Source organism: Calliopsis andreniformis, chromosome 4 (assembly GCF_051401765.1).
Source record: "Calliopsis andreniformis isolate RMS-2024a chromosome 4, iyCalAndr_principal, whole genome shotgun sequence".
NCBI classification, from domain to species: domain Eukaryota; kingdom Metazoa; phylum Arthropoda; class Insecta; order Hymenoptera; family Andrenidae; genus Calliopsis; species Calliopsis andreniformis.
Genome location: NC_135065.1, coordinates 12635232 through 12659682, shown reverse-complemented (window position 1 = coordinate 12659682; position 24451 = coordinate 12635232). Strand labels below are relative to the sequence as shown.

Below are 24451 nucleotides of genomic sequence, written 5' to 3'. Positions count from 1 at the left end.
AACATCAACCGCCTCAAACTCCTTCAATTATTTCTATAATACTGCCCTCGGGAAAGTCTTAATTTTTAATTCCACAAGTCTTCGTGGAATCCTAGAAGAAGCAACGTTCGCCCAGCAAATAGTGTCCTGTTATCCTGGCGAGCGCGGAATGTGCTACTATGTCGAGATCCTGGAAGCGCGGGGATAATGTCGTTCCTGAGTTATGGGGTCCTGGTGCTGTAGATGCTTCTGGCGCCATGCGGTTGACGAGTGACAGGACATTGACGAGCTCCAAAGGACGTCAGGTTCCTTGAAGTGGAAAGGAACCCTTGTCTGTCCAACCGACCGAGCCAAATGTTCTGCCTTGCATAGGGTCCTGGTCGACGGAAAACTTAACGTTCGCAAGCTCGTGATGGTCTCGAGCCTGAAGCCGATCAATGCGAGAATGCTCGCTCGTATGGTACCCTAGTGCCACTGGATGTTTGTAAGATACAAGCGCATGTCGTCGCGTTAACAGATGCAACTATGTAGGGGGTTGGTCTGTCGATGATATTCATGAAGCTTATCAGGAAAAAGATGCAGTTCTAATCACGAGTATCTATGTAGGTTGCTGGGATATTGCATTGAAAGTAGTGCAATTTTTTTCTTAAATAGTAAAAAGTATCCTTACAGGAAATTTATGCTGTGATTAGGCTGATAGTCCTTTTCTATCGTCTATAAGTCTAAGTAGATAAGAAATAAAGATGACATTGTAGCGCTTTAATTCGACTATCTAGTCCAAGTGAAGTGATTGTTCCGAAGTTATGTGAGCCTAATGCGTCTGTGGTTCCACTGGAAAAAAATTTCGCTGCGTATGTGTACTGCTTACGAAATACGCGCTTCTTCGACGCATACCCGTGACGCTCGCCAGGGATAGGGGTGTAGAATCCAGACTGACATTCAGGACCAACATCCTGTCGCATTTGGTTCCTTCTATCCTGTTACTAGAGCTTGTTCAGCCTTTTGAAGTTCTAGCAATCACTCGATAGGTGTTTATTGTTTTATTTAACGTGATAAATGCTTTACTGAGACAGTCAGTCGTTTTGAGTCTAAGGGTGGAATTATGAGAATGAACTATGCAAATTTCGTCTAACACCGATGTGTTGAAGTTAAAATAAGAAGAATTGGAAAAGATGCACGAAGTAGAGCGAAATGAGATTTGATGAATAAAGAAATGAATCGATTATATAGCTATCTAAGGAAAAAATAAGGGTAAGTATTGTCGGGCGTTTGTAAGCATCGCACCTGTTTCTAGCTGGGTGCTCACTCTAGTGCATCAGGTTATTATGAAGAATCAGATTCTTAAAAGATTACCTACTCGAGGAAACTGCTGTTCTGATAAGGTGATAAGGACTCCTATGTATTGGAAGTATCCTGATAGGCGTCCACCTTCGACTCATGGTGTGCTTCATAAAAAGCTTCCTCCCTTCCTGTAGAACTTCGTAGGGATCGACCTCCATTCGGCTCTGCTTTCCTAAACTTCAATTTCCTGTTTCCTTCCGGTGTCTCTACCGTTTTGGGGGAAAAGATCAGACTTCAGTAATGAGGTTTCAATGTGTCATATAAAATACCTTGCATATAAAGTAGAACAGCCGTCTTAATTTTTTAGAGATTTCTTGTACTTTACAATACATGCTTCTGCTTTAATTGTTTGCAATGAATGCTACAAAATTTATCAATGAACTGATAGAACGACGTAGAAAGTAATCATCAATGATTTGATGATTCATATCTGGTCTGTGTTCTCCTAGTACGAGAAGCGATAATTACGCAGAAGAATTTGACAAACCCTCCTCATGGAATAGAAGCTCTATTAACTAAAGGGTGAGATAGTCAGGCTCTCATCCCTTGTAACAGGTCCTACACGAATCCTACGATTCTACCACCTATCTCACTCTATACGTCCTTGATCCCGAAATATGCTTCACGTTTGAGGTAATTATCTCCATTATCGTTGGCGTCGCGATACCTTTAATTCGACTCGATTATCTTTTACCTTTATCTCCTCGATGATATATCTTTGATATTTTTCTACCAGGTAAATTTTTCACCTACACATATATCATACGCACATGACTATTTTATTATTAGTTTATAAATAACTATATAATAATACTGCCCAAATAAAAACATGTTCGAAATTCAAAAATGGGAAAGAAACAATCAGTAGGAATATAATTAAAGAAGGGTCTACAAATTCTTGTACACGTGAATGCTAAATAAATGGAATGGAAGTCGAGAAAATAATTAATTTTAGCTTTCACGATGACGCAGGTTTAAATCTCACACATTAAACAATCGATCGTGCTCGACATCGACTACTGTGACGTTGGGAAAACGAGATGCCTCACGTGCCAGGATATCAGAACACCCTAGGAGCGTTTCGTTTCCACCCCCACAAGAGGGTGAAACCTTCCCTTCCCTTGCAGTTACTACAGGCCGACAAGATGCACTTAAAAATTTGCTCATTCTTCAAAAAAGCATACAAATAAGAATTTGTGATGTATAAGTATATGATAATTTTTATCCTCAGATGAAAGTATACGTAGGTTCAGCTGCTCGTATATTATCAAGCACCTTAGACTCTGGTTCATCATCTGGATCGAATTCAATATCCATTGGATCGATCTCAGAGGGAGGTTTTGGTATTCGTGACTCAAAGTTTGGAGCAGGACGCATTAAATACGCTTCCACTTTTTCCCGAACAACTCTTTCCTCTTCGTTTCCATCGATTTTCACCGCAGATTCGCCAGCATACTGCATCATCTCGCCTACATTTTCTTCGTACTCTTGAAGCTGTGATTTATCATTGCTTTATAAATATTAATAATTACCAATCACTTTAGAAATATCCCTTACATCTCGTTCAACGATAAGTCTATAGTCCCTGGGATGTACGCTCAATTTACGATCATCCGAATAGATATAATTTTTCGCGGATAAATTATGTTTGCTTCCAGTAACGATATCATATCGACGATTAAGAAGTCTTTCTCTGCAGATGTCGCCATTTACTTCCATAAATATTACTCTAGAATATTTAACTTATTCATTCATACATTCGAGAATATTTAAAAAAAAAAGTGTATTATTTTATCACCTATTCGGAGGGGTGGGACTTAAATCGAGTAGCTTAAAATCCTCCACTGATTTTGGATAGCCAGTTAACACCCAGCCCCGTTTCAAGCACTCATACTCAGATATGTATTTCTAAAAATCATAAAGTTAGGACTCAAAATTACAACAGGGAGCTGTATCTACACTTTCTTACTTCAATAATTTTTATTCTGATATCAGGCTTTGGTCGTTCTCCCCATCTGTATTCGAATAATCGAAGCATCTCCCCCAGTGGGGTCTCTTGTAAGCGTGCTTGTTCCGCGATGTAATCGTAGTCAACTGAAAGGAAAAATTGTTGCCGTCATGATAATCTATTTATCGAGAAGAAAACCAAGATTACTGTGAATTAGATTAAATCGTTCAGCCAAGTATTTGGCTACGGTAGTACAGCCAGATCCTCTGGATCCAATAAGTGCGATACGAAAGAGTGTTGGAGTTCCACAATGTTTTTTCGCTGTTTTTATTAGTTTCGCGCAATCTTTTCCGAGCTCATCGATGGATCTGAACCCCACTTCAATTTCCTACAAATATCACTTTTAGAATTGCTCGTTTGATTATAAATAGAAAGAACAACTAACAATTAAACAATTTGCGTATGCTTCACGCAGACCCGCCAAGTTTCTTAAATATCGACCTTCTTTTGAATTCCTTGAAGGCTTCCCTGGGATACCACTTAAACAATTCGTGTCCGTAAAATCATTTTTCCAGTTGTCTATATAGAAAAAAGACAGGAGTAATATGCAGTACTGAATAATAGTAAAGATCTTTACATTTTTACCAAATTCGGGAGAAATTATTAATTGTATCACGTGGGTTGGTATTATTCCTTGACCCTGGAATATTCGTGCCTCTTTTTTCGTTCTCGGTAAATCTACTCCGAGAAAAAAATTTGAATGATTTACTTTTTTATAATACTTCAGGAATATTTTTCTATACTATTTTTTACCAATAAGGAGCCATCCACATTGATGGAAAGCTCCGTTCTTTAAAATTTTCTTCATAGTTATTGCGAGATCCTCTGATTCGTCACAATGGCATTCATCCTAATGAAAGAAATTCACTCTTAGAGATAGAAATAAAAATACACCATCTTTCGCTTACATCTGTTTTGGAAGACGCAGTACGAAGCTGTTTTAAAGTTAAAGGACGAACATCCAGTTCTTCTTGAAGAACTCTCGCTAGAGCTTCTTTATCTATCGGTGTAAAATATTTTATTTCGAATGGTGCGTTTTTTTTTAAACTTACATTTCTTTCAAAGCTATGGTACCAAATTTTGGAGGTGCAATTAAAATAATTCTAGCAACATCTATCCTTTTCGCGGCAAGGTGAAGATACTGCTTCATAAATGCGAGATGATCATCTGGTTTTTGAATTACTAATTGCGTGGCAATTTCCTGTGCAAATTATTATTTTTATATACAGATTACCAAGAATAATCATTTATTTTGAGAAGGTTATTTACGTGAAATAATTCATATATACGATGCTTTTCTAAATATGCTACGAATTGTGCATTGATACTATGTATTCTCTTCTCCGCTTCCTGGATTCCTGACATTTTTTTACATTAATGCTTCCAAGATTGTAATCAGGTGGTTTTACCTTATTTTATGGTATATGTTACACGCAATTTATCACATTTATATTTTTCTTCAATTGTTCAATATATAATATACAAGTATCATTTGAATTACTCATACGTAATGAGAACTGCAATATGATAAAGCATGGTGAAGTTACGGATGGCGCCACATGTTTAGGCTTTTCCTGTCTACCACGCATTGCTGAGGAAGTGTGGAAAAGTGAGGTTGGGAGACCAGGTACACGTCCAGTATGTCAGCCGATAAAAAGGTGTCCGATGTCACGAAGAAAATATCCGAAATGGACGTGGAAGAAACGGGGAAGAAGCTGACTCATAAGGAAAAGAAAAAGTTGAAGAAACAGCAGGAATATGAGAAAACGATGGAAATGTTAACCAAGACCGGCGGTCAGGGCCACAGTGAACTTGAGTCCAATTTTACTGTATCTCAGAGTCAAACGCAACAACGTAGCAATCAGCAGCTAGAGAATGCTGTGGATATCAAGGTGGAAAATTTCAGCATTGCTGCTAAAGGAAAAGAGCTCTTTACCAATGCTAGTCTATTGATTGCACAGGGCAGGAGATACGGTTTGGTAGGACCAAATGGGTATGTATCTTTAAGATAGCTAGTACATAAACTTAAACTTTGGATATGTCATGAATTTCCTTCTCCTTCTCAGTCATGGCAAGACTACTTTATTGCGTCATATTGCAAAAAGAGCATTTGCCATTCCTCCTAACATTGATGTTTTATATTGTGAACAAGAAGTCATTGCCGATGATACTCCAGCTGTGGAGGTGGTGCTCAATGCAGATGTAAAATGTAAAGAATTATTGACAGAGTGCAAGAAGCTGGAAGAGCTGGTAGAGCAAGGAGACACTTCAGTTCAAAATAGATTGCAAGAGGTGATTCATTAATCTAATATATTAAACGTAAATATATTTGAAGTCTTCTTCTGATAATGTATGTGTGTTTCATAGGTTTATGAAGAATTAAAAATTATTGGAGCAGATTCTGCAGAGCCACGTGCAAGAAGAATTCTTGCTGGTCTTGGATTCAGTCGTGCTATGCAAGATCGTGCAACAAAAAACTTTTCTGGTGGTTGGCGTATGCGTGTCTCTCTAGCAAGAGCACTTTTCTTAGAACCTACTTTATTATTACTTGATGAACCTACAAATCATTTAGACTTGAATGCTGTTATTTGGTTGGACAACTATCTCCAAGGATGGAAAAAAACATTACTCATTGTTTCTCATGACCAGAGCTTTTTAGACAATGTATGTACGGATATTATTCATTTAGACCAGCAAAAATTGTTTTACTATAAAGGGAATTATAGTATGTTTAAGAAGATGTATGAACAAAAGAAAAAAGAAATGGTGAAAGCATATGAGAAACAAGAAAAACGGCTTAAAGATCTTAAAGCTTCTGGTCAGAGTAAAAAGCAAGCAGAAAAGAAACAGAAGGAAGCTTTAACTAGAAAACAAGAAAAAAATAGAACAAAAATGCAAAAACAGGAAGATGATTCTGCTCCTACAGAATTGCTACAAAAACCTAGAGACTATATAGTGAAATTTAGTTTTCCTGATCCACCTCCCCTTCAGCCACCAATTCTTGGTCTTCATAGTATGTTGAATGACATTGTACTGACTTGTACTAAAGATTAAGAGGTTTGCAGACAGATTAATGCAATAGTATTTTTTTTCAGATGTGACCTTTGCCTATGAAGGACAAAAACCACTATTTATTGAAACGGATTTTGGAATAGACTTGAGTTCCAGAATAGCCATAGTAGGACCTAATGGTGTTGGAAAATCTACATTTCTCAAATTGCTAACTGGTGACTTAACTCCACTTAAGGGAGAATTAATAAAGAATCATAGATTAGTAAGCAAATAGACTTGATTTATGCTTGTAACACATTTGTGCTATATATTAAATTGTATTTCCAATTTTCAGAGAATAGGCAAATTTGACCAGCATTCTGGTGAACATTTGACTGCAGAAGAAACGCCGTCAGAGTATTTAATGCGCTTATTTGATCTTCCATATGAGAAAGCTAGAAAACAATTGGGAACATTTGGACTAAGCTCTCATGCACATACGATTAAGATGAAAGATTTATCGGGAGGCCAAAAGGCACGAGTCGCTTTGGCAGAATTGTGTTTAAATGCACCTGATGTTGTCATTCTAGACGAACCTACGAACAATTTAGATATAGAATCTATAGATGCTCTAGCAGATGCTATCAATGGCTATAAAGGAGGAGTGATAATCGTTTCTCACGATGAACGTTTAATCAGAGACACGGACTGTTGTTTGTATGTAATTGAGAATCAACAGATCAACGAAATCGACGGAGACTTCGATGACTATAGGAAAGAATTATTGGAAAGCTTGGGAGAAGTTATCAATAATCCAAGTATAGCTGCAAATGCTGCAGTTTTACAATGATTACCCTGATTACCTAGGATATTTTTGGAGTGGCCTGTAAAATCAATCCCTTCAGACAAAAATTCCCCATAAAATTAAGTTTTTATCATCAATTTGAAAATGTGATCATCCGTGCTTTGCTTGCAAGAGATTATTGGACATGTATTTTAAAGTATATCAAATCAGAATAAATATAAGATTTAATAGGGTTAAAATATGAAATTATAATATATCCATGATTGACGATTTTTATGCGAATCACAATTGTCATTTTTACGAAATGTTGAAAGATGTGATCATTTCCAAGATTCGTTCTGTTACTGATAGAATTCAAATATTCTGTCTTTCAATATTTCATACCTGACAAGTGAAATTATACGCGCTGCATAGAATTCCGCATAGAACTGTATTTTGTATTATAAATATTTACTTCATGTTTGAACGATAAAAATAAAAATGATTCACAGAATTGGTCTCCAAATCAATAATTCACGCTTGTATAGATTTTGTTCAAACAAATTTTTGATAATCGTTCTTAAAAAAGTCGTTCTTTGAAAGAGATTAAAAAATTGTTATCATAAACACGATTCTAGTGATTTCCAAGAAATTGAAAGAAAGTTGGTTCTACTGAAATGCGTACAACCGGCGGCGCAATGTTCGCTGCCAAAAGGGGCAGACGAGTGATGTGAAAATTGTCAAATATTTTGTGCGAGGTAGTGTCCCGTGGTGAATTTAATCGTGTTCTAAAAGATTGCCGAGATGTCCAGCACTCTGGAGAATAAGATTTTGAATCTGCAAGAACGTCTCAGGGCGGAAAATGAATCGCGGGACAGAGACAGACAGAGTGGCGAGGTTGGACCAGGAACGGGCCTTCAGTCGTCATCCTCCGGATCTGTCTCGAGTTCTGCCTCACGACGTGAGTTACACTTAGATATCATTCGTGAATATAACCGAATTTTCTTCTGCCCCTCTTTTGCAAGCATGTTTAACCTAATCACAATTCTGCCACTTGTTGTACAGGTTATGTTGACCATCACAATTTATTCTGTTAATTCTATATACGATACTCCTTTAGTTGCCTTATTTAACGCGTAGTTGATTTCGTTCGAACTGTACGCTAATCAGCAATTATGTACGATGGTATTTGTCAGTCTGTCGAATCAATTGAATTTCGAGATAGACGAAAATACATTTAAGCGAATTATATAAACAAAAACAATGTATTTTTGTCTTATTGAAGAAAGAGTCTCTTTGTGTCATTGATAAAAATAAATACTTTTTTCATTCTTACAACAACCCTAAGGCCTTTTTCCCTTCCACAACTTCTATTTATTTTCTGTAATCAAAGATATAGATTAACAACTGTAGATGTAAGATTAATAATCAACTTTTTTAATGCAGCTCCAATTCCAACTTTGAAAGTCTCACAGATACCTCCAAAGAAACAAGATAGTGAATTTGAGTCAAAGCTACAAGAAATTATGAAGATGAATGGAATATTAAATATTAATGGGCAGAGGTATCACACAGATATGAAAGACTTAGAACACTTGGGTGAATTGGGAAATGGTACCTGTGGGCATGTTGTTAAAATGAGGCATAAACCTAGTGGTGTACTTATTGCTGTAAAACAAATGCGGCGTTCTGGTAATGCAGAAGAAAACAAAAGGATAATTATGGATCTTGATGTTGTGTTAAAATCACATGATTGTCCATATATTGTGCAATGTTTGGGATGTTTTATCACAGAATCTGATGTATGGATTTGTATGGAACTAATGGCAACTTGTTTAGATAAATTATTAAAGAGAACTAGACAGGCAATGCCAGAAGAGTTCTTAGGAAAAGTTACAGTAGCGGTAAATAGTAATATAAGTGCAGAATTATTTTTTATTTAAATAGAAATAATAATTAATAAAAAAAATTATATTTTTATAGACAGTAAAAGCATTATCATATCTGAAAGAAAAACATGGTGTAATTCATAGGGATGTAAAACCTAGTAATATTCTTCTTGACGAAAGAGGAGGAGTTAAGTTATGTGATTTTGGTATATCTGGCAGATTAGTTGATAGTAAAGCAAAAACTAGAAGTGCAGGATGTGCTGCTTATATGGCTGTAAGTATAATAATTTTATATTACTCCAAAATTTTTAAGTGTTTGTATAAAATATGTTTCTTATATTTTTTCTAGCCTGAAAGGATTGATCCTCCAGATCCAACAAAACCAGATTATGATATAAGGGCAGATGTTTGGAGCTTGGGCATTACTTTAGTAGAATTAGCTACTGGAGTATTTCCCTACCGAGATTGTAAGACTGATTTTGAGGTAAATATTGTATATATGACTATACTTATGATTGAAATAACTATTATTATATGTACACTTTTTGAAATCTAGGTACTAAGCAGAGTAGTACAAGATGACCCTCCATCCCTCCCACCAGATACACCTTTCTCAAAAGAATTCAGAAGTTTTGTTAACTGCTGCCTTACAAAAAATTATAAACATCGTCCGAAATACCATAAACTCATGGAACATCCTTTCATACGAAAGTATGATGTACCTCAAGATGATGAAACAAATTCTGCAGTTCTTAATTCTGGCTGCCAATGGTTTGGCAGAGTTATGCGGCAATTAGAGCCAAGGTAAACCTTTAATGATCAGACTTATCACAAATACTAAAATTTCATTTTCAGCCACTACATAGGACAATTGTTGAACAAGAGAAGATATATAGTATCACAAAGTATAGTAGACATGCTATTAGAGAGAACTGTTAAATAGAAAGTGAATAGAGTCTTAAACAGAGCATGAGATTCCCAACTAATATCATAATGATTTGGTTTGGTTTGAGTATAACTGGGTATTTTTTTTATATTAGTTTTAAAAAATGTTAACACACCAGTATTCATGGTTAATGGGTAGGTATATTAAAGTGGCTCGAAAAATTATGCTGAGTTTTAAAGTTGGGTTTTTGTTGGATACTAGTTATTACATAATTATTTTTTATTCATTGCCAAATGACATTTACAAACCTATCCATACATTTCGATTAAAAGTTTGCGTGCGTGTTAAATTGTGTTGCAGCGTTGAGCTTGAGGGAGGCAGCGCAGCATAGCATCCCCTCTCCCTCGCCCCTGCCCCTTCTTCCATTATCCCCAAAAACTTACCCAAAAATTCCAAAAACATAAAAAAAATAAACCTCACAATTATCCAAAAACCTGCCCGATTTTCATTTCGAGTTGTTTGGTTTGTGCACGCGCCTGTTACACATCCCACCTTTCAACCCCCACTCATGGTAAGCATTGTTTTTATTTATTTGAATATTCGTTTATTTGTCTTTATATTATGTAGCGATTTGCCGATCATGTGGCACATATAAGTTTTCCCTGTGCACACTCCATTCATCAGAAAAATTATTTTAGTACTTTCATCCTTTTTCTTTTTGCGTTAGAAAATGTAAGTCGAATGTTTTAGTTTGTGTTTTTAGCATGTAATATTTTGAACTTTTTAGTTTTGAACACAGATATTCTCTTTTAATTTTGTTACCTTTGAGAAAAAATTCCTCTATCCTCATCTGTGTTGCATGATACTATGATTAACGCTCTAACTTCTATTAACTCTCTACAGACTCAAGTTTTTTGCAGAAACGTCACAAGTACAATTATCGTGGATGGCACTGGCATTCACAAATGAAACAAACCACTTAGTGGAAGTTAATTTGCCTTTGACAATGTACGAAACTATAATTTAATATCGCGCGATTCAGTTTCAGATTGCAAGGGTGGCAGCAGCGAATTACGGGTCACGTATCTTTAAAACAAACAGCTCATCTCAGGGCTCAGTCTGAAGTACCAGCTTTCCTACGAAGCAATGTCACCAAAGACTCACAGAACTCCGGTTTTCTGCCATTTCATCAACGATCAAATAGTGAGAATGGTGCAAACTACGTATCTTATAGTCCATATGCGCTTAGACGAAAGGAAATTTCTAGGCCGTTTTCTCCTCCTTCGTCCAATGATGTGGACGCGCCGGAAACAAATTATCAAAGATCATATTCGCCATATAGACAACATGTCGATCAAAATAGGGATTATTCATCGAATCATTGTTCTACCAATGGACAAGGTAGACAAGAAGGAAGACCGTTCTCTCCTTATCGGCAGGATGCCAATACGATAGATACAGGAGCTAGACTCTATTCGCCATACCACGGTCGTTTCACAGAAGATCGAGACACCAACAAAGAACGATGGCAAACTGTTTCTAGATCTTTAAGCCCATTTGCTCGTGACTATTCACCCTGGAGGCGAGAAAATGTTGATCCTCCAAACGTAGTACAACCAACAGAAAGTGGTCGTTATTCACCGTTTCTTCAGCAACGATTAGGACAAACTCCGCCTGTGCCTCAAACTCATCCACAGTCACAAGATATTTATGGTAGCCCCATGATCAGTCGTAAAAGGTACGTATCAGTAAAAGTAACGTGTCGTTGCAATATTTTCTACCATAATTCAATTTTTAAGCTTTGATTTTTGTTAATACAGGTTTCCTTCCGAACCACCTCCACAAGGATTTCATGGTTCTACCAGCCCCGAATTGTTAATCTCTCGTTTTGCCCATCAGTTGAACCAGGATCCTCCTTCTGCTATGCCACCAGCTCAAGGCGGATCAAAAGAATCGGCTAAGAAACGTTTCGCTTCTTACGTTCGTCTCAGGCTTGGAAGTGAACGTGCACCATCGCCTGAGCCGCCACCGCGATTGAGTCGCGGTGAATCTCCTCTCGCGATTCGAAGGAACTTGGTAGATCAGGCGTCTCCTTCCTTCGCGCGAAGGTACTGTAGCTTCAATATGCATTGAATACGCGTAAGGTAGAATTAAAATGTAACATTTATTCGCTTTTGCAAAGGTACGTTTCATCTTCTCCGCCTCAACCTCCTCCAAGGAGATTATCGGAAAGCAATTCTGTGCCTGGTAGTCCCCAACATGTGCGAGCTCGTCTACGTTACACCCCCGAACCACAAAGAAGACCTCCGCCACCATAACCCACCGTGACGATTAAATCATATTCCTTGTTGGTGCCATATGCGATAAAAATAACTGAATTAATCGTATGTACCACTTAGAATGGTGTTATAATCGGCGATGGTTGTGCACATTGAGTGTTTTTGTGCACAGTGTACTTGAAAACAACTTTAAACCAAAAAAGAAAAAAAAGAAAAATAGTTGTTTGTAATACTCGGTGATATCGTGAACCGTGATGTACGTATTTTAAACAAAGGAACTCAGATACGTACCGTGTATGATATTATTATCGAACTTGTAAAATTGTTCGTGAAAACGAGAACGAAATGTTAGGCTCCTAGATTCGAGAGAGGACGGTCTTTGGGATTAATCTTCGCACGACTTTCTTTCGTGGCTGTAACGTAACGCGTTGAACTACTTTGTCAATGATTCTCTTGTCGAAGTGTATTTATATAGAATGCAATCACCGATGCAATACGATGCTCAACTTTTTATATCGCTTGTAAAGATATAAATAAATGTAGTACGTTCGACGTTTTTCTAAAAAAAAAAAACTGATAAAAATACTAATAAAAAAGGAAGGAAGAAAATCGAGAAGAAAATGGTTAATAGGAGATGCGGCATCGTACTGAACGCGTAAACCGTTCCTATTGCTCTTCGTTTACGCTTCTTTTTATTATCGAGAGACACAAGCGAGTTGACATTTCGAAAGAAACTCGGGAAGAAGCTCTCTCTTTCTCGGGCGACATTGCAGTGTCGCTGCAACTCGACTTAGCGATGACTTTTTTCACGTTTCATTATCGTTTGTAATAATACCAAACACGTACAGCGATCACAGTCAGGATCGATCGATCGAATGGAAACCAAATCGTAAGAATTATTAACGACGTCTCCGTAAGGAAAGCACAATATTCACGTCTCCTAGATTCTACGAATTTCAACAAATGTATATTATATTTAAATAAGAGGCGTGTTTGGGCTAGAGCGTTGTAATTATTATTTTTAATTAACATTTATTCATTAACACTGTTCAGTCTACACTCATAATCACCTTTGTCGCTTATTTGACAAAAGGATCTGTTGCAATGTAAATAAACTTATATTTATACGACTCGTCTTTTTATTACTTCCGTAGGCATTTTTCTAACATTTTATCCTTTCCACCATCGTAAACTAAAAGTACTTAAAGATAATATAACGGTATCTATGGCTATTTATCTCGGATGAGCGCCGCTGCTTATTAGATACAACATTATTTTTATCGTGTACTGCCACGTAATGCTAAGCAATTTCTTTTTGTCAGGCGGTCATGCGCGTTGTCATTGTTACATTGTAATGGTTTCATTTCAGGAGTAACAATTTTATTTCCTTCATGTGTACAAGAAAAGCTACTGAACGATCTTTGAGGCATTAATTGAACCGCTATTTTCTATAAACACAAACATTAATTTATATTAAATATTGAAATAATATTGCGAAAAGTTTACTGTTACTCTTTCATGCAATAATACATAAAAAAATGAGGACAATGAGTTCACACTTTTCTAAATTATGTAATTATGATTTTAAATGGAAGCCCAAGGTGTTATTTTGTAACATACTTCCGATTTTCAATTACAAGAAAAAATAAATTTCAATCTTAAAACAGCTATCATGTTTCATAAACGAAAAAGGAAATATTAAACGGAATAGTTGAACTATTAATACTCCTCCATTCTAGTCGGGACTACCTAATGAATTACAGAAGAATTCATTATCTTTTTTGCTTTCAATGTATAGGTGTATAAGGCTCACATCATGTATTATATAGATATACATATTATTTGCCTTTTGCACGATTTAATTATTTTAATTGTCCTTGATAAAAGATGCAATACAGCGAAAACTCTGCGTAACATTCCATAACTGGAAGGGGGTATATAATTTTATGGTTAAAGGGCTTGGCCGAGTATCATTTTAAAAATAAATTCTTCGCTCGAATCGGCCCGTCCCTGAGCAATCAATATGGCCTCCAGGTCTATGCGGGGCACGCCAGTGTAGTGTAGATATTTCTCCGAATATCTTTGGAATAAATGGATTCTGTGATAATGTAATTAGTCAAGTTATTGAAGAGTGCATGTTCAGATATTTCCACGGTGTCTATCGAGATAACAGTGATAGTATTCAGTTAGAAACAAATTCGAAAGGCATTGCAACATTGCCATTGCAGCTACCTACACTTTGCGGAAGACATCGTGTCGATGTTGGAGTACGGTTCGGTACTGGTTCGGCGCTTAGCGGTTAATTTATCGAGTACTTAAATTTTATAATGGGGTCGCCATTTAAGTGTAAAGCTTCGTAGTTTACAGTCAAAACCAAATATGTCGGAGATTACGAGCAAGGAAGCTGCCACGATGGAGGGTTGTCAAGAAGGGGGCGATGATGAAGATATGATGGCTGCCGAGAGGGTCGAAGACAAGGTCAGTATCCAACAGATCCTCGAGGGTATGACGAATGAATTTAACAAAAGCGTGAGTCCCGTCAAAAACGCAGAAGTTAATCGGTCAGAGAAGTCAGATCATGAGGAAATCGAGAAACCGGTGGCGAATCTCGAGGAAATACCACCGATCGAAAAGGAACCTATCGAGGAGAAGGAAGACGAAGTAGAACAGATAAAACAAAATGCCACTGTTTCTCCGATAACGACAGAGGAAAATTGTAAAGAGGAAGAGAATAATGGGAAGCAGGAAATTCTGAAAAAGGATAATGGAATTCCGCGAATTGTCCTTACATTCAGGACAATTGACGAGAATACCGATCATGGGAAAAAAACGAAGATATCAAGCTGCTCCTCCAACCTTACTTTAGTTCCTGATGAATTAGCAAACTGTGATCAAATTGGCGGTGTTTCTGTCAAGATTGAGAACTCAGATGAAAATTCGGATACTGTTGAGAAATCGGATACAGAAGAAGGAAAGGTAGAAGAAGCAGTCGAAAAGCCTGAAATCAAGGAACCAGAGAAAGAGACAGAGGAACCAAAGGCAGCAAAGGAAGATACAGAAGTGCCAACAGAGGAAAAAGATGTTGTTTCTGAGAAGGCAAAGACGGAAGAAACAGAAACACCCGTTGAACCCACAGAACAAGCGGACCAGGCAGACACCGTGGCTCCAATTACTAGGAAAAGGAGAACAGGACGACCTAGACTAAGAGCACTTAGGTTTTTTATTTTCCTTGATCTCAAATATGTAAAATACTATGCATGAAATTTGTAAACATTCTATGACATTTTTAGTGACCAGACAGAAGAACATCCAGGTCCTAAACGATCAGCAAGAAGATTGTGCAAAGAGTCATTAAAGAGTACTGTGTTAGAAAGTGCAATGGCAAGAAAAGAAAAGTCAAATTATACAGAAGAAAATTTACAGTTTAAGAAACAGAGAAAATACAGTAAGCCAGGAAGGCCTAAAAAGGTGATTCAAGGAAAAGATCAAAAACAATTGCAAGCTAAGCCTCCTGAAATACGTCCAGAGGCAGAGGTTTCTATGTCTGATGGAAACATCAGTATATCTGAGGTAAATTCAACATTAGAGTCTTCTAGAAATTCTAGTTTGGCAGAGAGTAGTGCAAATGAAACAATCCTGGATGAATCTCAAAGTTTTTCATCTGACTTTGATGGTATGCCAAAATTGTCTCCTATGATAAAAAACTCAGAGTCCCAAACAAAATTGAGTAATTCAATTGGTAGTCCCATAAGTGATGATATACCATTGGCAGACATTGAGAAACCATTTCTGAAGCCTGCTACTGGTAGGCCAAAACGCGAGAGGGGTAGACCTAGAGGAAGTCAAGGTGCAAGGAAAATAGCAAAAGCAGATTCCTTTGAAGGTATGAAGAAAAAGATATACTATGTTATGATGAAGACTAATGTACAGAAATTTTTCTTTCTAGATGGACCTGCGTCGATAGCGGAAACGGGCAAGAATAATGATTATCCTGAAGGTAATGTTCTATGCTCTTATTATTTTCTTGTATATTATTTTCATTTCTAATTATTTTCCTAGAAGGAACTGTACCTGCTAAAAGAACACGTAGAAGCATGGCTCCAAGTCCAAGTCCTGCAGAAGGACAGGCCTCAAAGCCAGAATCAACAGCTGTTATAAGTGATGTTAGTATAATTTTACGCGTGCTACGACTTCTACTTTGTATATTATGTTTAATACGTATTATGCTTTTTCAGACATACAGTCAGTCAATGTTATGTTTGTGTCAAGTACGATCTCAATTGTATGTGACAATAACTGGTTCAGGAGCACCTTTATACTGTACTGCAATAGATTCTATTGATAATAGATTGGTAGGATGTTGCAACGAGGTCGATAGTAATGATGTAGCAATGAGGAGACCTAGTACTCGTGTTCCTTTCATTATTTTATGCAGAATGCATAAAGAAAGACTTTTAAGGCATAATTGTTGTCCCTCTTGTGGATTATTTTGTTCACAAGGAAGATTTGTGCAATGTATCAATGGTCACCAATACCACCGCGAATGTGAGGTTTATCCAAATAAAAAAGGAGTGTGCCCACATTGCGGAAGCGAAAGTACGCTATACGACGTGATGGTTGCCATGAGTGGTTTACGAAAACCTGTGTTCATTCCAACACGAAAGAAATTTTCAAAGCTGCCCTCTGCCAAAATGAGTTTGCCTGGGAAAGGCGACAATACGAAACTGGCAGAACGTCCTCCTAGTCCATTAATTCAAGCTGATATTATTAAGATACCTGAACCATCTGTTAATTCTGAGAGACCAGAACGTTATACTATTATGAGTCTTTACACGTCTGTCAAAAATGGAGATTTAGAGAAGCTGGTCAATGTTTTGGGTAAGTTATCAATTACACCTAAAAGTATACTGTATGATACATAGTTGAGAAATTGTTTTAATCTTTCAGCATGTGGCTACAATGCAAATCATACATTCCGAGATTATGCCCATCGAACTGGTCTCCACATAGCTGCAGACAAAGGTCACTTGTCTTGCGTACATGTATTAGTACAAGCTGGAGCTCAATTAGACGTCATGGATAGAAATCAATTAACACCTTTAATGTTGGCAGCTAGTAAGGGTAAAGCTGATGTAGTAAAATATCTAATAAGGATAGGCGCTGATGTTACACTGAAAGGAGAAGATGGAATGACAGCTTTACACATGGCTGCTAAATCTGGCCATTTAGAAGTTTGTCGAATAATACTAACGGAATGTAAAGCACCGAGAACGTTAGTAGGTAATGAAATTTTTCTATAGGCATAGGTAACGCTTGATTTAGATTTATATTTATTGTTACACTTAGTAACAATAATTTATAAACTACCAGATTCTGTGGATGATGGTGGATGGACAAGTTTAATTTGGGCATGTGAATTTTGTCACACCGATGTGGCGCGATTTTTATTAGATAAGAAGTGCGATCCCTTAATTCGAGATGCAGAACAGAATATAGCCTTGCATTGGAGTGCTTTTAGCGGAAGCTCGGAAATTACGGAAATGCTCCTGAATGAAGGTTGCGATGTGAATGCTGTTAATGTTCATGGTGACACACCTTTGTAAGTGATATTATCTTTACATTGTTTTGTAAGATATATCAGTCTGATATTTAAAAAAATATTTAAATGTTACAGACACATTGCAGCAAGGCAAGATCAGTATGCAGTTAGCGTTTTATTGCTAGCTCGAGGCGCTAAAATAGGAGAAATTAATGCTGCAGGAGAAACAGCAGTAAATTGTTGTACGAATGATGGCGATACTATGTCTGCTTTAAGACTGAATGCTAAAGTTAACGAACTGGCCGAGCATATGTGGGAGAAAACAGTAAAAATTTTAACGAAGTGAATATCAAATTTAATGCATCTATATCTCTGATTAAACGAGAGTAAAATGTATCTAACGATTCATATTTACAGTGACATTTCACGGGGAAAAGAAACGAATCCCATTCAATGTGTTAATGGATATGATTCCGAGGATAAGCCAACAGATTTCCTTTACGTGACTGAAAACTGTTTTACTAGTAATATAAACGTTGATCGTACTATAACATCTTTGCAATCTTGTCGGTGTGAAGATAACTGCAGTTCAGAAAAATGTTTATGTGGGAATATAAGTTTAAGGTGTTGGTACGACGAAGAAGGAAAACTGATTCCCGAATTTAACTATGCAGGTATACGACACGCCTAAATAAAAGCTAAATTCGATCCACGTGCAGATGAATACTAATGTTTTTTCTCTAGATCCTCCAATGTTATTTGAGTGCAATCCAGCATGTGATTGTAATCGGATAACGTGTAACAATCGCGTCGTTCAACATGGTTTGACTCAAAGATTTCAATTATTTCGAACAAAAGGGAAAGGCTGGGGCCTTAGAACATTGCGACATATTCCTAAAGGTTCCTATGTATGCGAGTACGTTGGTGAGATCATTTCCGATTCAGAAGCTGATCACAGAGAGGATGATTCATATTTATTCGATTTAGATAATAGAGTAAGTATTGAGCACCACAGAATTAAATTTATAAAGGAAATCAATAATAATGAGAAATTTTACTCATCGTTTTGTCTGCATGTAGGATGGAGAAACCTACTGCATTGATGCGAGACGATATGGAAACATTGCACGGTTTATAAATCATTCTTGTGCTCCTAATCTTTTGCCAGTGCGAGTATTTGTTGAACATCAAGATCTGCACTTTCCTAGGATAGCATTTTTTGCAAATCGTGACATCGAGGCTGATGAAGAGCTCGGGTATGTTAACAAAAAATGCGATTGACACAAGAGAAATCGCAACACGTGTACAGATATCAGTAAACAGTGTCACACGCTATTTTTTTTGATTAATAAACTACTTCTCATTGGTTTTGGTGGGTTAATAGTTACCGCTATGTAGTTGTAGTTTCTTTGCCTTATTCTCTTGTAAAATCCTATTTAATTTTTTGGAATGTACTTTACTATTGTGATCATTTGAAATTTATTTATTTTCTGCGAAGAAGAATACTATTGGAAATTCTACTTTTCGAGCATTTCGTAAAGTTAATGGTTGTTTGTCTTCAGCTTTGATTATGGAGAGAAATTCTGGATAATAAAATGCAAGTCGTTCACATGTACCTGTGGAGCCGAAAACTGCCGATACTCCGAGAAGACTATACAAGTTACTTTGGACAACTATCGCAGGAAAATACAGCAAGAAGAAATGCTGGCAGCTCAATCATCGTAATGCTAATACGATCTAGTTGATATTTCGCATGAATCGTAGGTTATTATTTTAATGTTTTTCCTTCTTTACTACGCAAGGAAATAATCGAGAATCTCGAATGAAATGGTATCGACAAAGTACAAGTACAAATGGTGATGGGACTCGAGTACATAGCGAAGATTCTTTGGAAAGCAGGCTGTTACGTTGCTGCTCACATTAAGAAGGAATTTCGTGCTTTTGCTATTATAATTTGCCAATCTTAAGCGCGTGTTCATAATTTGAGCATGCTTTCCTATTCTGCCGACTTTCTCGTAAAAAGAAATCAATTTTACGGGATATGCCACTTTATATATATAAATATAAATCAACAATACGCATAATATATAATTGTTATATAGTTGATATTGTTTAAACTAATATCTCCTGAAAGCAGTATCAACTATAACAATGTGAGCCGTAAAGGTTCGAAAACTTTCAGTTGTTTCATAGTTTCGTGCGTAATGTGCGAATTGTAAATGAATGAGTGTTTGTAATTGCTACAGGTCAGCAAATGAAGCGCGTGATTAGACGGAAAAAGTAATATAATGCAAGGTGTACGGATGCAGTATGTTCGAAATTCGTAACGACCTACATATTACATTCAATGTTACGAATTGTTTGTTCAATTTTAAAGGGTGATTGTTTACCGAATGTTCAATTCATTGTGAACACTTTAAACTAGGAGTACACCTTTTTGTACAAATCATGAATTTTTTTGTATAATAAAAATGTAGTTCTTTTTAATATAATTATACATAATGCTTTCTTATACACCCTATCCCAGAAATCATACTAGTATCAACAAATTCTTTGAAACGATTAGGTGACATACTCTTTAAATGAATGCCAGACTGGTATCTCAAATATTCCACTAGATGGCGCAGAGTTCTCTAAAGAAAATTTATCGCACAGAAATTACTTATAAATGTCAATGATATATAAATTCAAGCAGTTTCCCAATGCATTGATACACAAAAGTGAAAATTTCAGACACCATTGCATTTATATTACTAGTTAAATAGCAGTTATTTTTCTCAATTCAATATGATGACTATACACCTTCGTCTAAACACTTCGTTCGACTAAATTTTAATAGAAAAACTGTTGATACACATACCCTATCTTGCAGTAGATGTAATATCCCATTCCTTTTGTTGATCTCGTAGGTTATTCACACTTGTAACGTAGTTGTAGCTTTTCTTTCTTGTCAATTAATCACTTTATAAAAGCACTTCGCGTTTGAACGTATTTTTCCAAACCGGAAACCGGAAATTCACTGAGCATCATTTAACTACTATTTCTCGCAATCGAATTGAAGTTTGTCTCGAATCATTCGACTTTGTTACCAACGAAACTTTGTTCCACGAGATCACCACTTAGTAGAACACACTAACTCTACATTATTCCCAGTCTTCTTTCCAAAAAATAACAAAATATCGTTCAAATGAAGTTTCTCGAAGTGTTCAGAAAAATAGGTTTGCAAAATGGCGTCACTTCTTTTACTGCGCGCGCACTCAACAGATCTTTAGATCGATTTTATCCGAAATAAATCCTCACTCGAACAAAATTACTCTACAATGCCACTTATTGCACAGAAATATTACTTTCGTCCACATTTCACTCTATATTCCATAAACAATTAGCAATAAATACTGTTTTACACTGTTTACATCGCGCAAGCACGAACTCGTATTCCATAGCCTCTTTTCTCAATAGTAAATCCATTTAGCACAAGCACTGATGGCTAATTAAGACCTAGTATACTAGGAAGAAGGGCCCGACACGAAATGATTGCACTGACATTGTCGAAAATCTGCGGGCAGAAGAAAAAACTGGAAGTCGCAGAGGTAGGGAAGGACGACGCGTTTCGCGCAGAGTTGGCGCGGGAACTGATGGTGGGGCGGCGAGCGGGTGACGTGCAGGTCGACGGTGATTGGTCGGCGCTGTTACGGCGGTCGGGGTAGTCGAAATTCAAGCGAAGAAGCGGCAGTTAGTGTAGCGACCGTCGAGCGCGTGCAGGCGCTTATAGGTAGCTGCGTAGAATCATAGAATCGTTTTTTCTTTTTTTCTTTTCGTTTGTCTTGTGCATCCGCGAGATCATTAGCTGTAACGTTCTTATCGTTCTCTCGTTTAGTTCTCGCATTCGCAGCCCTGCGACCTTGTTCTCGCCGAAACACAGTGATCAGACTTGACTTATCGCGAGCGCGATGACAAATCGAGGCGTTACGGCGGCACCTTTTGTGATAGTGAATTAGTGGTGGTGAGCACCGTCTAGCACCGATTACTATGACGATCAGCTGACGGATAGACTCCTCTTCCACGTCCCCACGGCGTCAACGGGGTTGCTACACGTACTGGAAGGCGAGTGTTATTTCTATTTTTAGACACTGATGTCTGATTAAAACTGACCTCGCGACAGTTATCAAATTTATATTATATATATATTTTTGTTATTAAAATTTAATATAGATGGGAGTCTCAAAGTAGCTATCGTCCATTCTACTGTTTTCTGTTCCTGGTTGATATTGTTGAAAGTAAAACGAAAGTGAAGGCACTGTAGATTTGGTACAGAGCGAAACACAAGTGGAAATAAAGAGAGAGAAAGGGAAGGAACGATAAACTGATAAACAGAAAATACTTGCTTTTCGGTAGTGAGAAACTGTGGACAGGTAATTGAACGTTCGATTAATCTGTAGTCGAATTGTCGAGCCTACGATCGAACGGCGTTGGAATAAACGAGATTTCGTCGTGCGCGATCGTGTACGGTCGTTTAGGCTGATATCATCCATTGCGTTGAATTTTTCACGCAAACGTCATGCTTTCATATTCGCCTCGTGACACCTTTATCACATTTGCTCCAGTCGACAGGTTCTAAATTTTTCACGCAATTTCATCGTTTTTGCGCCCTTTTCCTCCGCGCGCATCCGCTCTTTCGTTTGTCGTTGGCGAACAGCAAACAATCCCTATGCTATTCCGCGGAAGCTGTCTGAAGGCGAAAAGCGAAGGTTGTGTCGAGGAAGAAGAGAAATGGGAGCCAACAGCGTCTTGGCTACTCCGAAACCTTGCTCAGAGTACAGGTAAGTAATCTTGATATGATACTTTAAGGCTGAATCTTCAAATTATGATACAGAAAAGTATTATTATCTATGTGTTTATTTCCATTAATCATTTCAGTGATGCAAAAATATGTTTTGGAGTACACAGGGAGCCGTCACGGAAGAAGCAGCGTGATATTATAGAATAATTAAAATAGTTTGTGAAAATTCAATTTTGTGTCCTTTTAATCAAGTATATAAATAAAGTTAAATTAAGCAAGTATTTGATTATGTGAGTGCTTGATGTACACTTCCCATTAGTTTCAGACCAGGTCAATAGTTGGATATAATAGAATTTAGAATTCATTGCGACAAAATTGCTTTTCCATTTATTTCATTATAGAATTTACTGTATTTTTCTTCCTCCATTTCCGCGTGAGCTTCTACAATGCGCTCGCGTGGTGCACTTTTCAAAAAAGTTTATCAACAGCAGGGTATTCGAATCGGACGTGCACTACCTCTCTTCTGAAATAACCTATAGAAGTATTTCTTTTATGATCTGACAAAAGAAGCATGGAATCCCATGGAAAATAAGCACGACTCGCTTTCGATGAAGTTGCAGTGGGAACGAATACGAACGATATCGAATACCAGACTGAAAGCTATGACTCGAATTGTTGATTCATTTTTCCGCCCTTTTGTGTGCATGTTTTTCTCTAATTAAATCCAGAACGAATTTCCGGCTTTCCACATCCTCCTATTAAAACGCAAAAGGGGTTGCAAGAGAAGAGGCAAATAAATTTGTCCCGAAGTGATTAGTTATTTTATTCCCGGCTTTTGGTGGATTCCTTTATGTGAATAGTGTACAGCACCACGAGTTGAGTTGGGCTCGTAATCCGTAAAAATGTGTTGGACGTAGTTTTACAGCTTTTACTCGGAGGGACGCAGCGAAATGTTTTTAATCGAGAAAACGTCATTCTGGACGGGTTTATCCCTTTTGCATATGCGTCGAAGAGTCGTTCGCTGAAGGGATTACCTTTCGTTTTTGGCTCGATATTTCTCGCAGGAGACTACAGCTGGCATCGAATTCAAAAGGTTTTAAACAAATCTTTGCTTTACTTGCTACATCAATTTTCTCAGATCTTTCGTGGATAAAGTATTTACTTATACTATGTTTAAACAACTCTCAGAAATTCATCAAGTTTCATAGGTCATCTAGGTTTCATATTTAGGATGCAACAGCGCGAGAGCATTTTAAATGAAACGTTAGAGATGTTTTCTGTGGTTTCTCAAGCTGCCAAGGGATAACGAATTGATTTTTGTTCTGTTCAGCCCGTGTTGCCTCACGTTTAATGAATTTAATAAGCTCGTTTTTTATGCACCCTTATGTAAATGCGTGGTTTATATTATGAGGTACACGATAACTCTGCGTTTCGAGGAATGGAGGAACCGATGTGTTTTATATTTATCTACTAGCTTCAATTGGTGAATACAGTAACGTAATTTAATTGACACGATTCGCGACAGGTTATTTGAAAAGCGCGTGCTTGCAAAAGTCGTGTTTTCTTTTCGATAGCGATCACTTCGTCTTGTTCATGTATAATTCCAAGCATGCACGCGTAATTTCTCTTATTGTTAGACCATGGTGGTGAGGTGCTCGTCCACCGACACGGAGATCCTTCACGATAATCGAAACGACCTCGATGAAGCGTGTGAATCAAGGCTAAATAAAGATTACTTTAGACGAATCCTGTCCCAATTTTTTCGAATCATTTAGATGTTCGATAGCACGCGAACGATAAGCAACGAAAGAACGCGTTCTCACAGCACTGAAAATCGTCGCGAATAAAAATGAAGTGATGTTTTTACTCTGAAATATTTTCTGAAGTTAATAGGTGATTAAGGAAAACTAGGCAACGTGTGTAAATTTGCAAATGAACAACCATATCTTTTTTGTCATATGTTCAATTTTTCTAA

General features: G+C 37.2%; 4 protein-coding genes and 1 long non-coding RNA gene across 6 annotated transcripts; 4 read left to right on the top strand and 1 right to left on the bottom strand.

Annotated features, from left to right (window-relative positions):
• Positions 1 to 2547: 2547 nt before the first annotated feature.
• On the bottom strand, positions 2548 to 4693 carry LOC143178540 (adenylate kinase 8). Its single transcript, XM_076377264.1, has 10 exons — positions 4598 to 4693; positions 4403 to 4529; positions 4237 to 4328; positions 4082 to 4178; positions 3714 to 4006; positions 3476 to 3656; positions 3290 to 3414; positions 3119 to 3228; positions 2878 to 3049; positions 2548 to 2814 (listed from the first exon to the last, which is right to left on the bottom strand). Exons 1-10 carry the CDS (start codon positions 4691 to 4693, stop codon positions 2548 to 2550), a joined length of 1560 nt encoding a protein of 519 aa, XP_076233379.1.
• A 230-nt stretch (positions 4694 to 4923) lies between these two features.
• On the top strand, positions 4924 to 7599 carry LOC143178603 (ATP-binding cassette sub-family F member 1). Its single transcript, XM_076377351.1, has 5 exons — positions 4924 to 5321; positions 5395 to 5620; positions 5696 to 6341; positions 6424 to 6602; positions 6675 to 7599. Exons 1-5 carry the CDS (start codon positions 4969 to 4971, stop codon positions 7167 to 7169), a joined length of 1899 nt encoding a protein of 632 aa, XP_076233466.1. The 5' UTR covers positions 4924 to 4968; the 3' UTR covers positions 7170 to 7599.
• Positions 7600 to 7760: 161 nt separating this feature from the next.
• Positions 7761 to 13287, top strand: LOC143178602 (uncharacterized). The gene is made up of 8 exons (XM_076377350.1): positions 7761 to 8064; positions 8550 to 9007; positions 9087 to 9266; positions 9342 to 9476; positions 9549 to 9796; positions 10921 to 11616; positions 11699 to 11986; positions 12061 to 13287. The coding sequence occupies exons 1-8, from the start codon at positions 7908 to 7910 to the stop codon at positions 12194 to 12196; spliced, it is 2298 nt and encodes a 765-aa protein (XP_076233465.1). The 5' UTR covers positions 7761 to 7907; the 3' UTR covers positions 12197 to 13287.
• Positions 13288 to 14406: 1119 nt separating this feature from the next.
• Positions 14407 to 20182, top strand: G9a (histone-lysine N-methyltransferase G9a). Its single transcript, XM_076377349.1, has 12 exons — positions 14407 to 15372; positions 15448 to 16040; positions 16104 to 16154; positions 16217 to 16320; positions 16393 to 17035; positions 17105 to 17437; positions 17528 to 17756; positions 17832 to 18038; positions 18114 to 18370; positions 18441 to 18691; positions 18777 to 18952; positions 19259 to 20182. The coding sequence occupies exons 1-12, from the start codon at positions 14537 to 14539 to the stop codon at positions 19419 to 19421; spliced, it is 3843 nt and encodes a 1280-aa protein (XP_076233464.1). The 5' UTR covers positions 14407 to 14536; the 3' UTR covers positions 19422 to 20182.
• Positions 20183 to 21409: 1227 nt separating this feature from the next.
• Positions 21410 to 22757, top strand: LOC143178120 (uncharacterized). Of its 2 annotated transcripts, none has more exons than XR_013001723.1 (4): positions 21410 to 21800; positions 21909 to 22108; positions 22393 to 22516; positions 22614 to 22757. It is a non-coding gene; the product is annotated as an uncharacterized LOC143178120 (long non-coding RNA). The 2 variants fall into 2 exon arrangements; XR_013001722.1 differs by having other exon boundaries at positions 22301 to 22516.
• The last annotated feature ends 1694 nt before the right edge of the window (positions 22758 to 24451 follow it).

Bases quoted from the DNA above. Each gene is read 5' to 3' on its own strand.
- LOC143178540 (XM_076377264.1), bottom strand. From the start codon at position 4,693: ATGTCAGGAATCCAGGAAGCGGAGAAGAGAATACATAGTATCAATGCA. The intron at 4,530-4,597 runs GTAAATAACCTT...TAATTTGCACAG, and splicing joins GTATATATGAATTATTTCAC to GAAATTGCCACGCAATTAGT. The intron at 3,415-3,475 runs GTAATCTTGGTT...TTTTCCTTTCAG, and splicing joins ACGATTTAATCTAATTCACA to TTGACTACGATTACATCGCG.
- LOC143178603 (XM_076377351.1), top strand. From the start codon at position 4,969: ATGTCAGCCGATAAAAAGGTGTCCGATGTCACGAAGAAAATATCCGAA. The intron at 5,322-5,394 runs GTATGTATCTTT...TCTCCTTCTCAG, and splicing joins GGTTTGGTAGGACCAAATGG to TCATGGCAAGACTACTTTAT. The intron at 6,342-6,423 runs GTATGTTGAATG...ATTTTTTTTCAG, and splicing joins ACCAATTCTTGGTCTTCATA to ATGTGACCTTTGCCTATGAA.
- LOC143178602 (XM_076377350.1), top strand. From the start codon at position 7,908: ATGTCCAGCACTCTGGAGAATAAGATTTTGAATCTGCAAGAACGTCTC. The intron at 9,008-9,086 runs GTAAATAGTAAT...ATATTTTTATAG, and splicing joins TAGGAAAAGTTACAGTAGCG to ACAGTAAAAGCATTATCATA. The intron at 9,477-9,548 runs GTAAATATTGTA...TTTGAAATCTAG, and splicing joins ATTGTAAGACTGATTTTGAG to GTACTAAGCAGAGTAGTACA.
- G9a (XM_076377349.1), top strand. From the start codon at position 14,537: ATGTCGGAGATTACGAGCAAGGAAGCTGCCACGATGGAGGGTTGTCAA. The intron at 17,757-17,831 runs GTAAGTGATATT...TAAATGTTACAG, and splicing joins GTTCATGGTGACACACCTTT to ACACATTGCAGCAAGGCAAG. The intron at 18,039-18,113 runs GTGAATATCAAA...TCATATTTACAG, and splicing joins ACAGTAAAAATTTTAACGAA to TGACATTTCACGGGGAAAAG.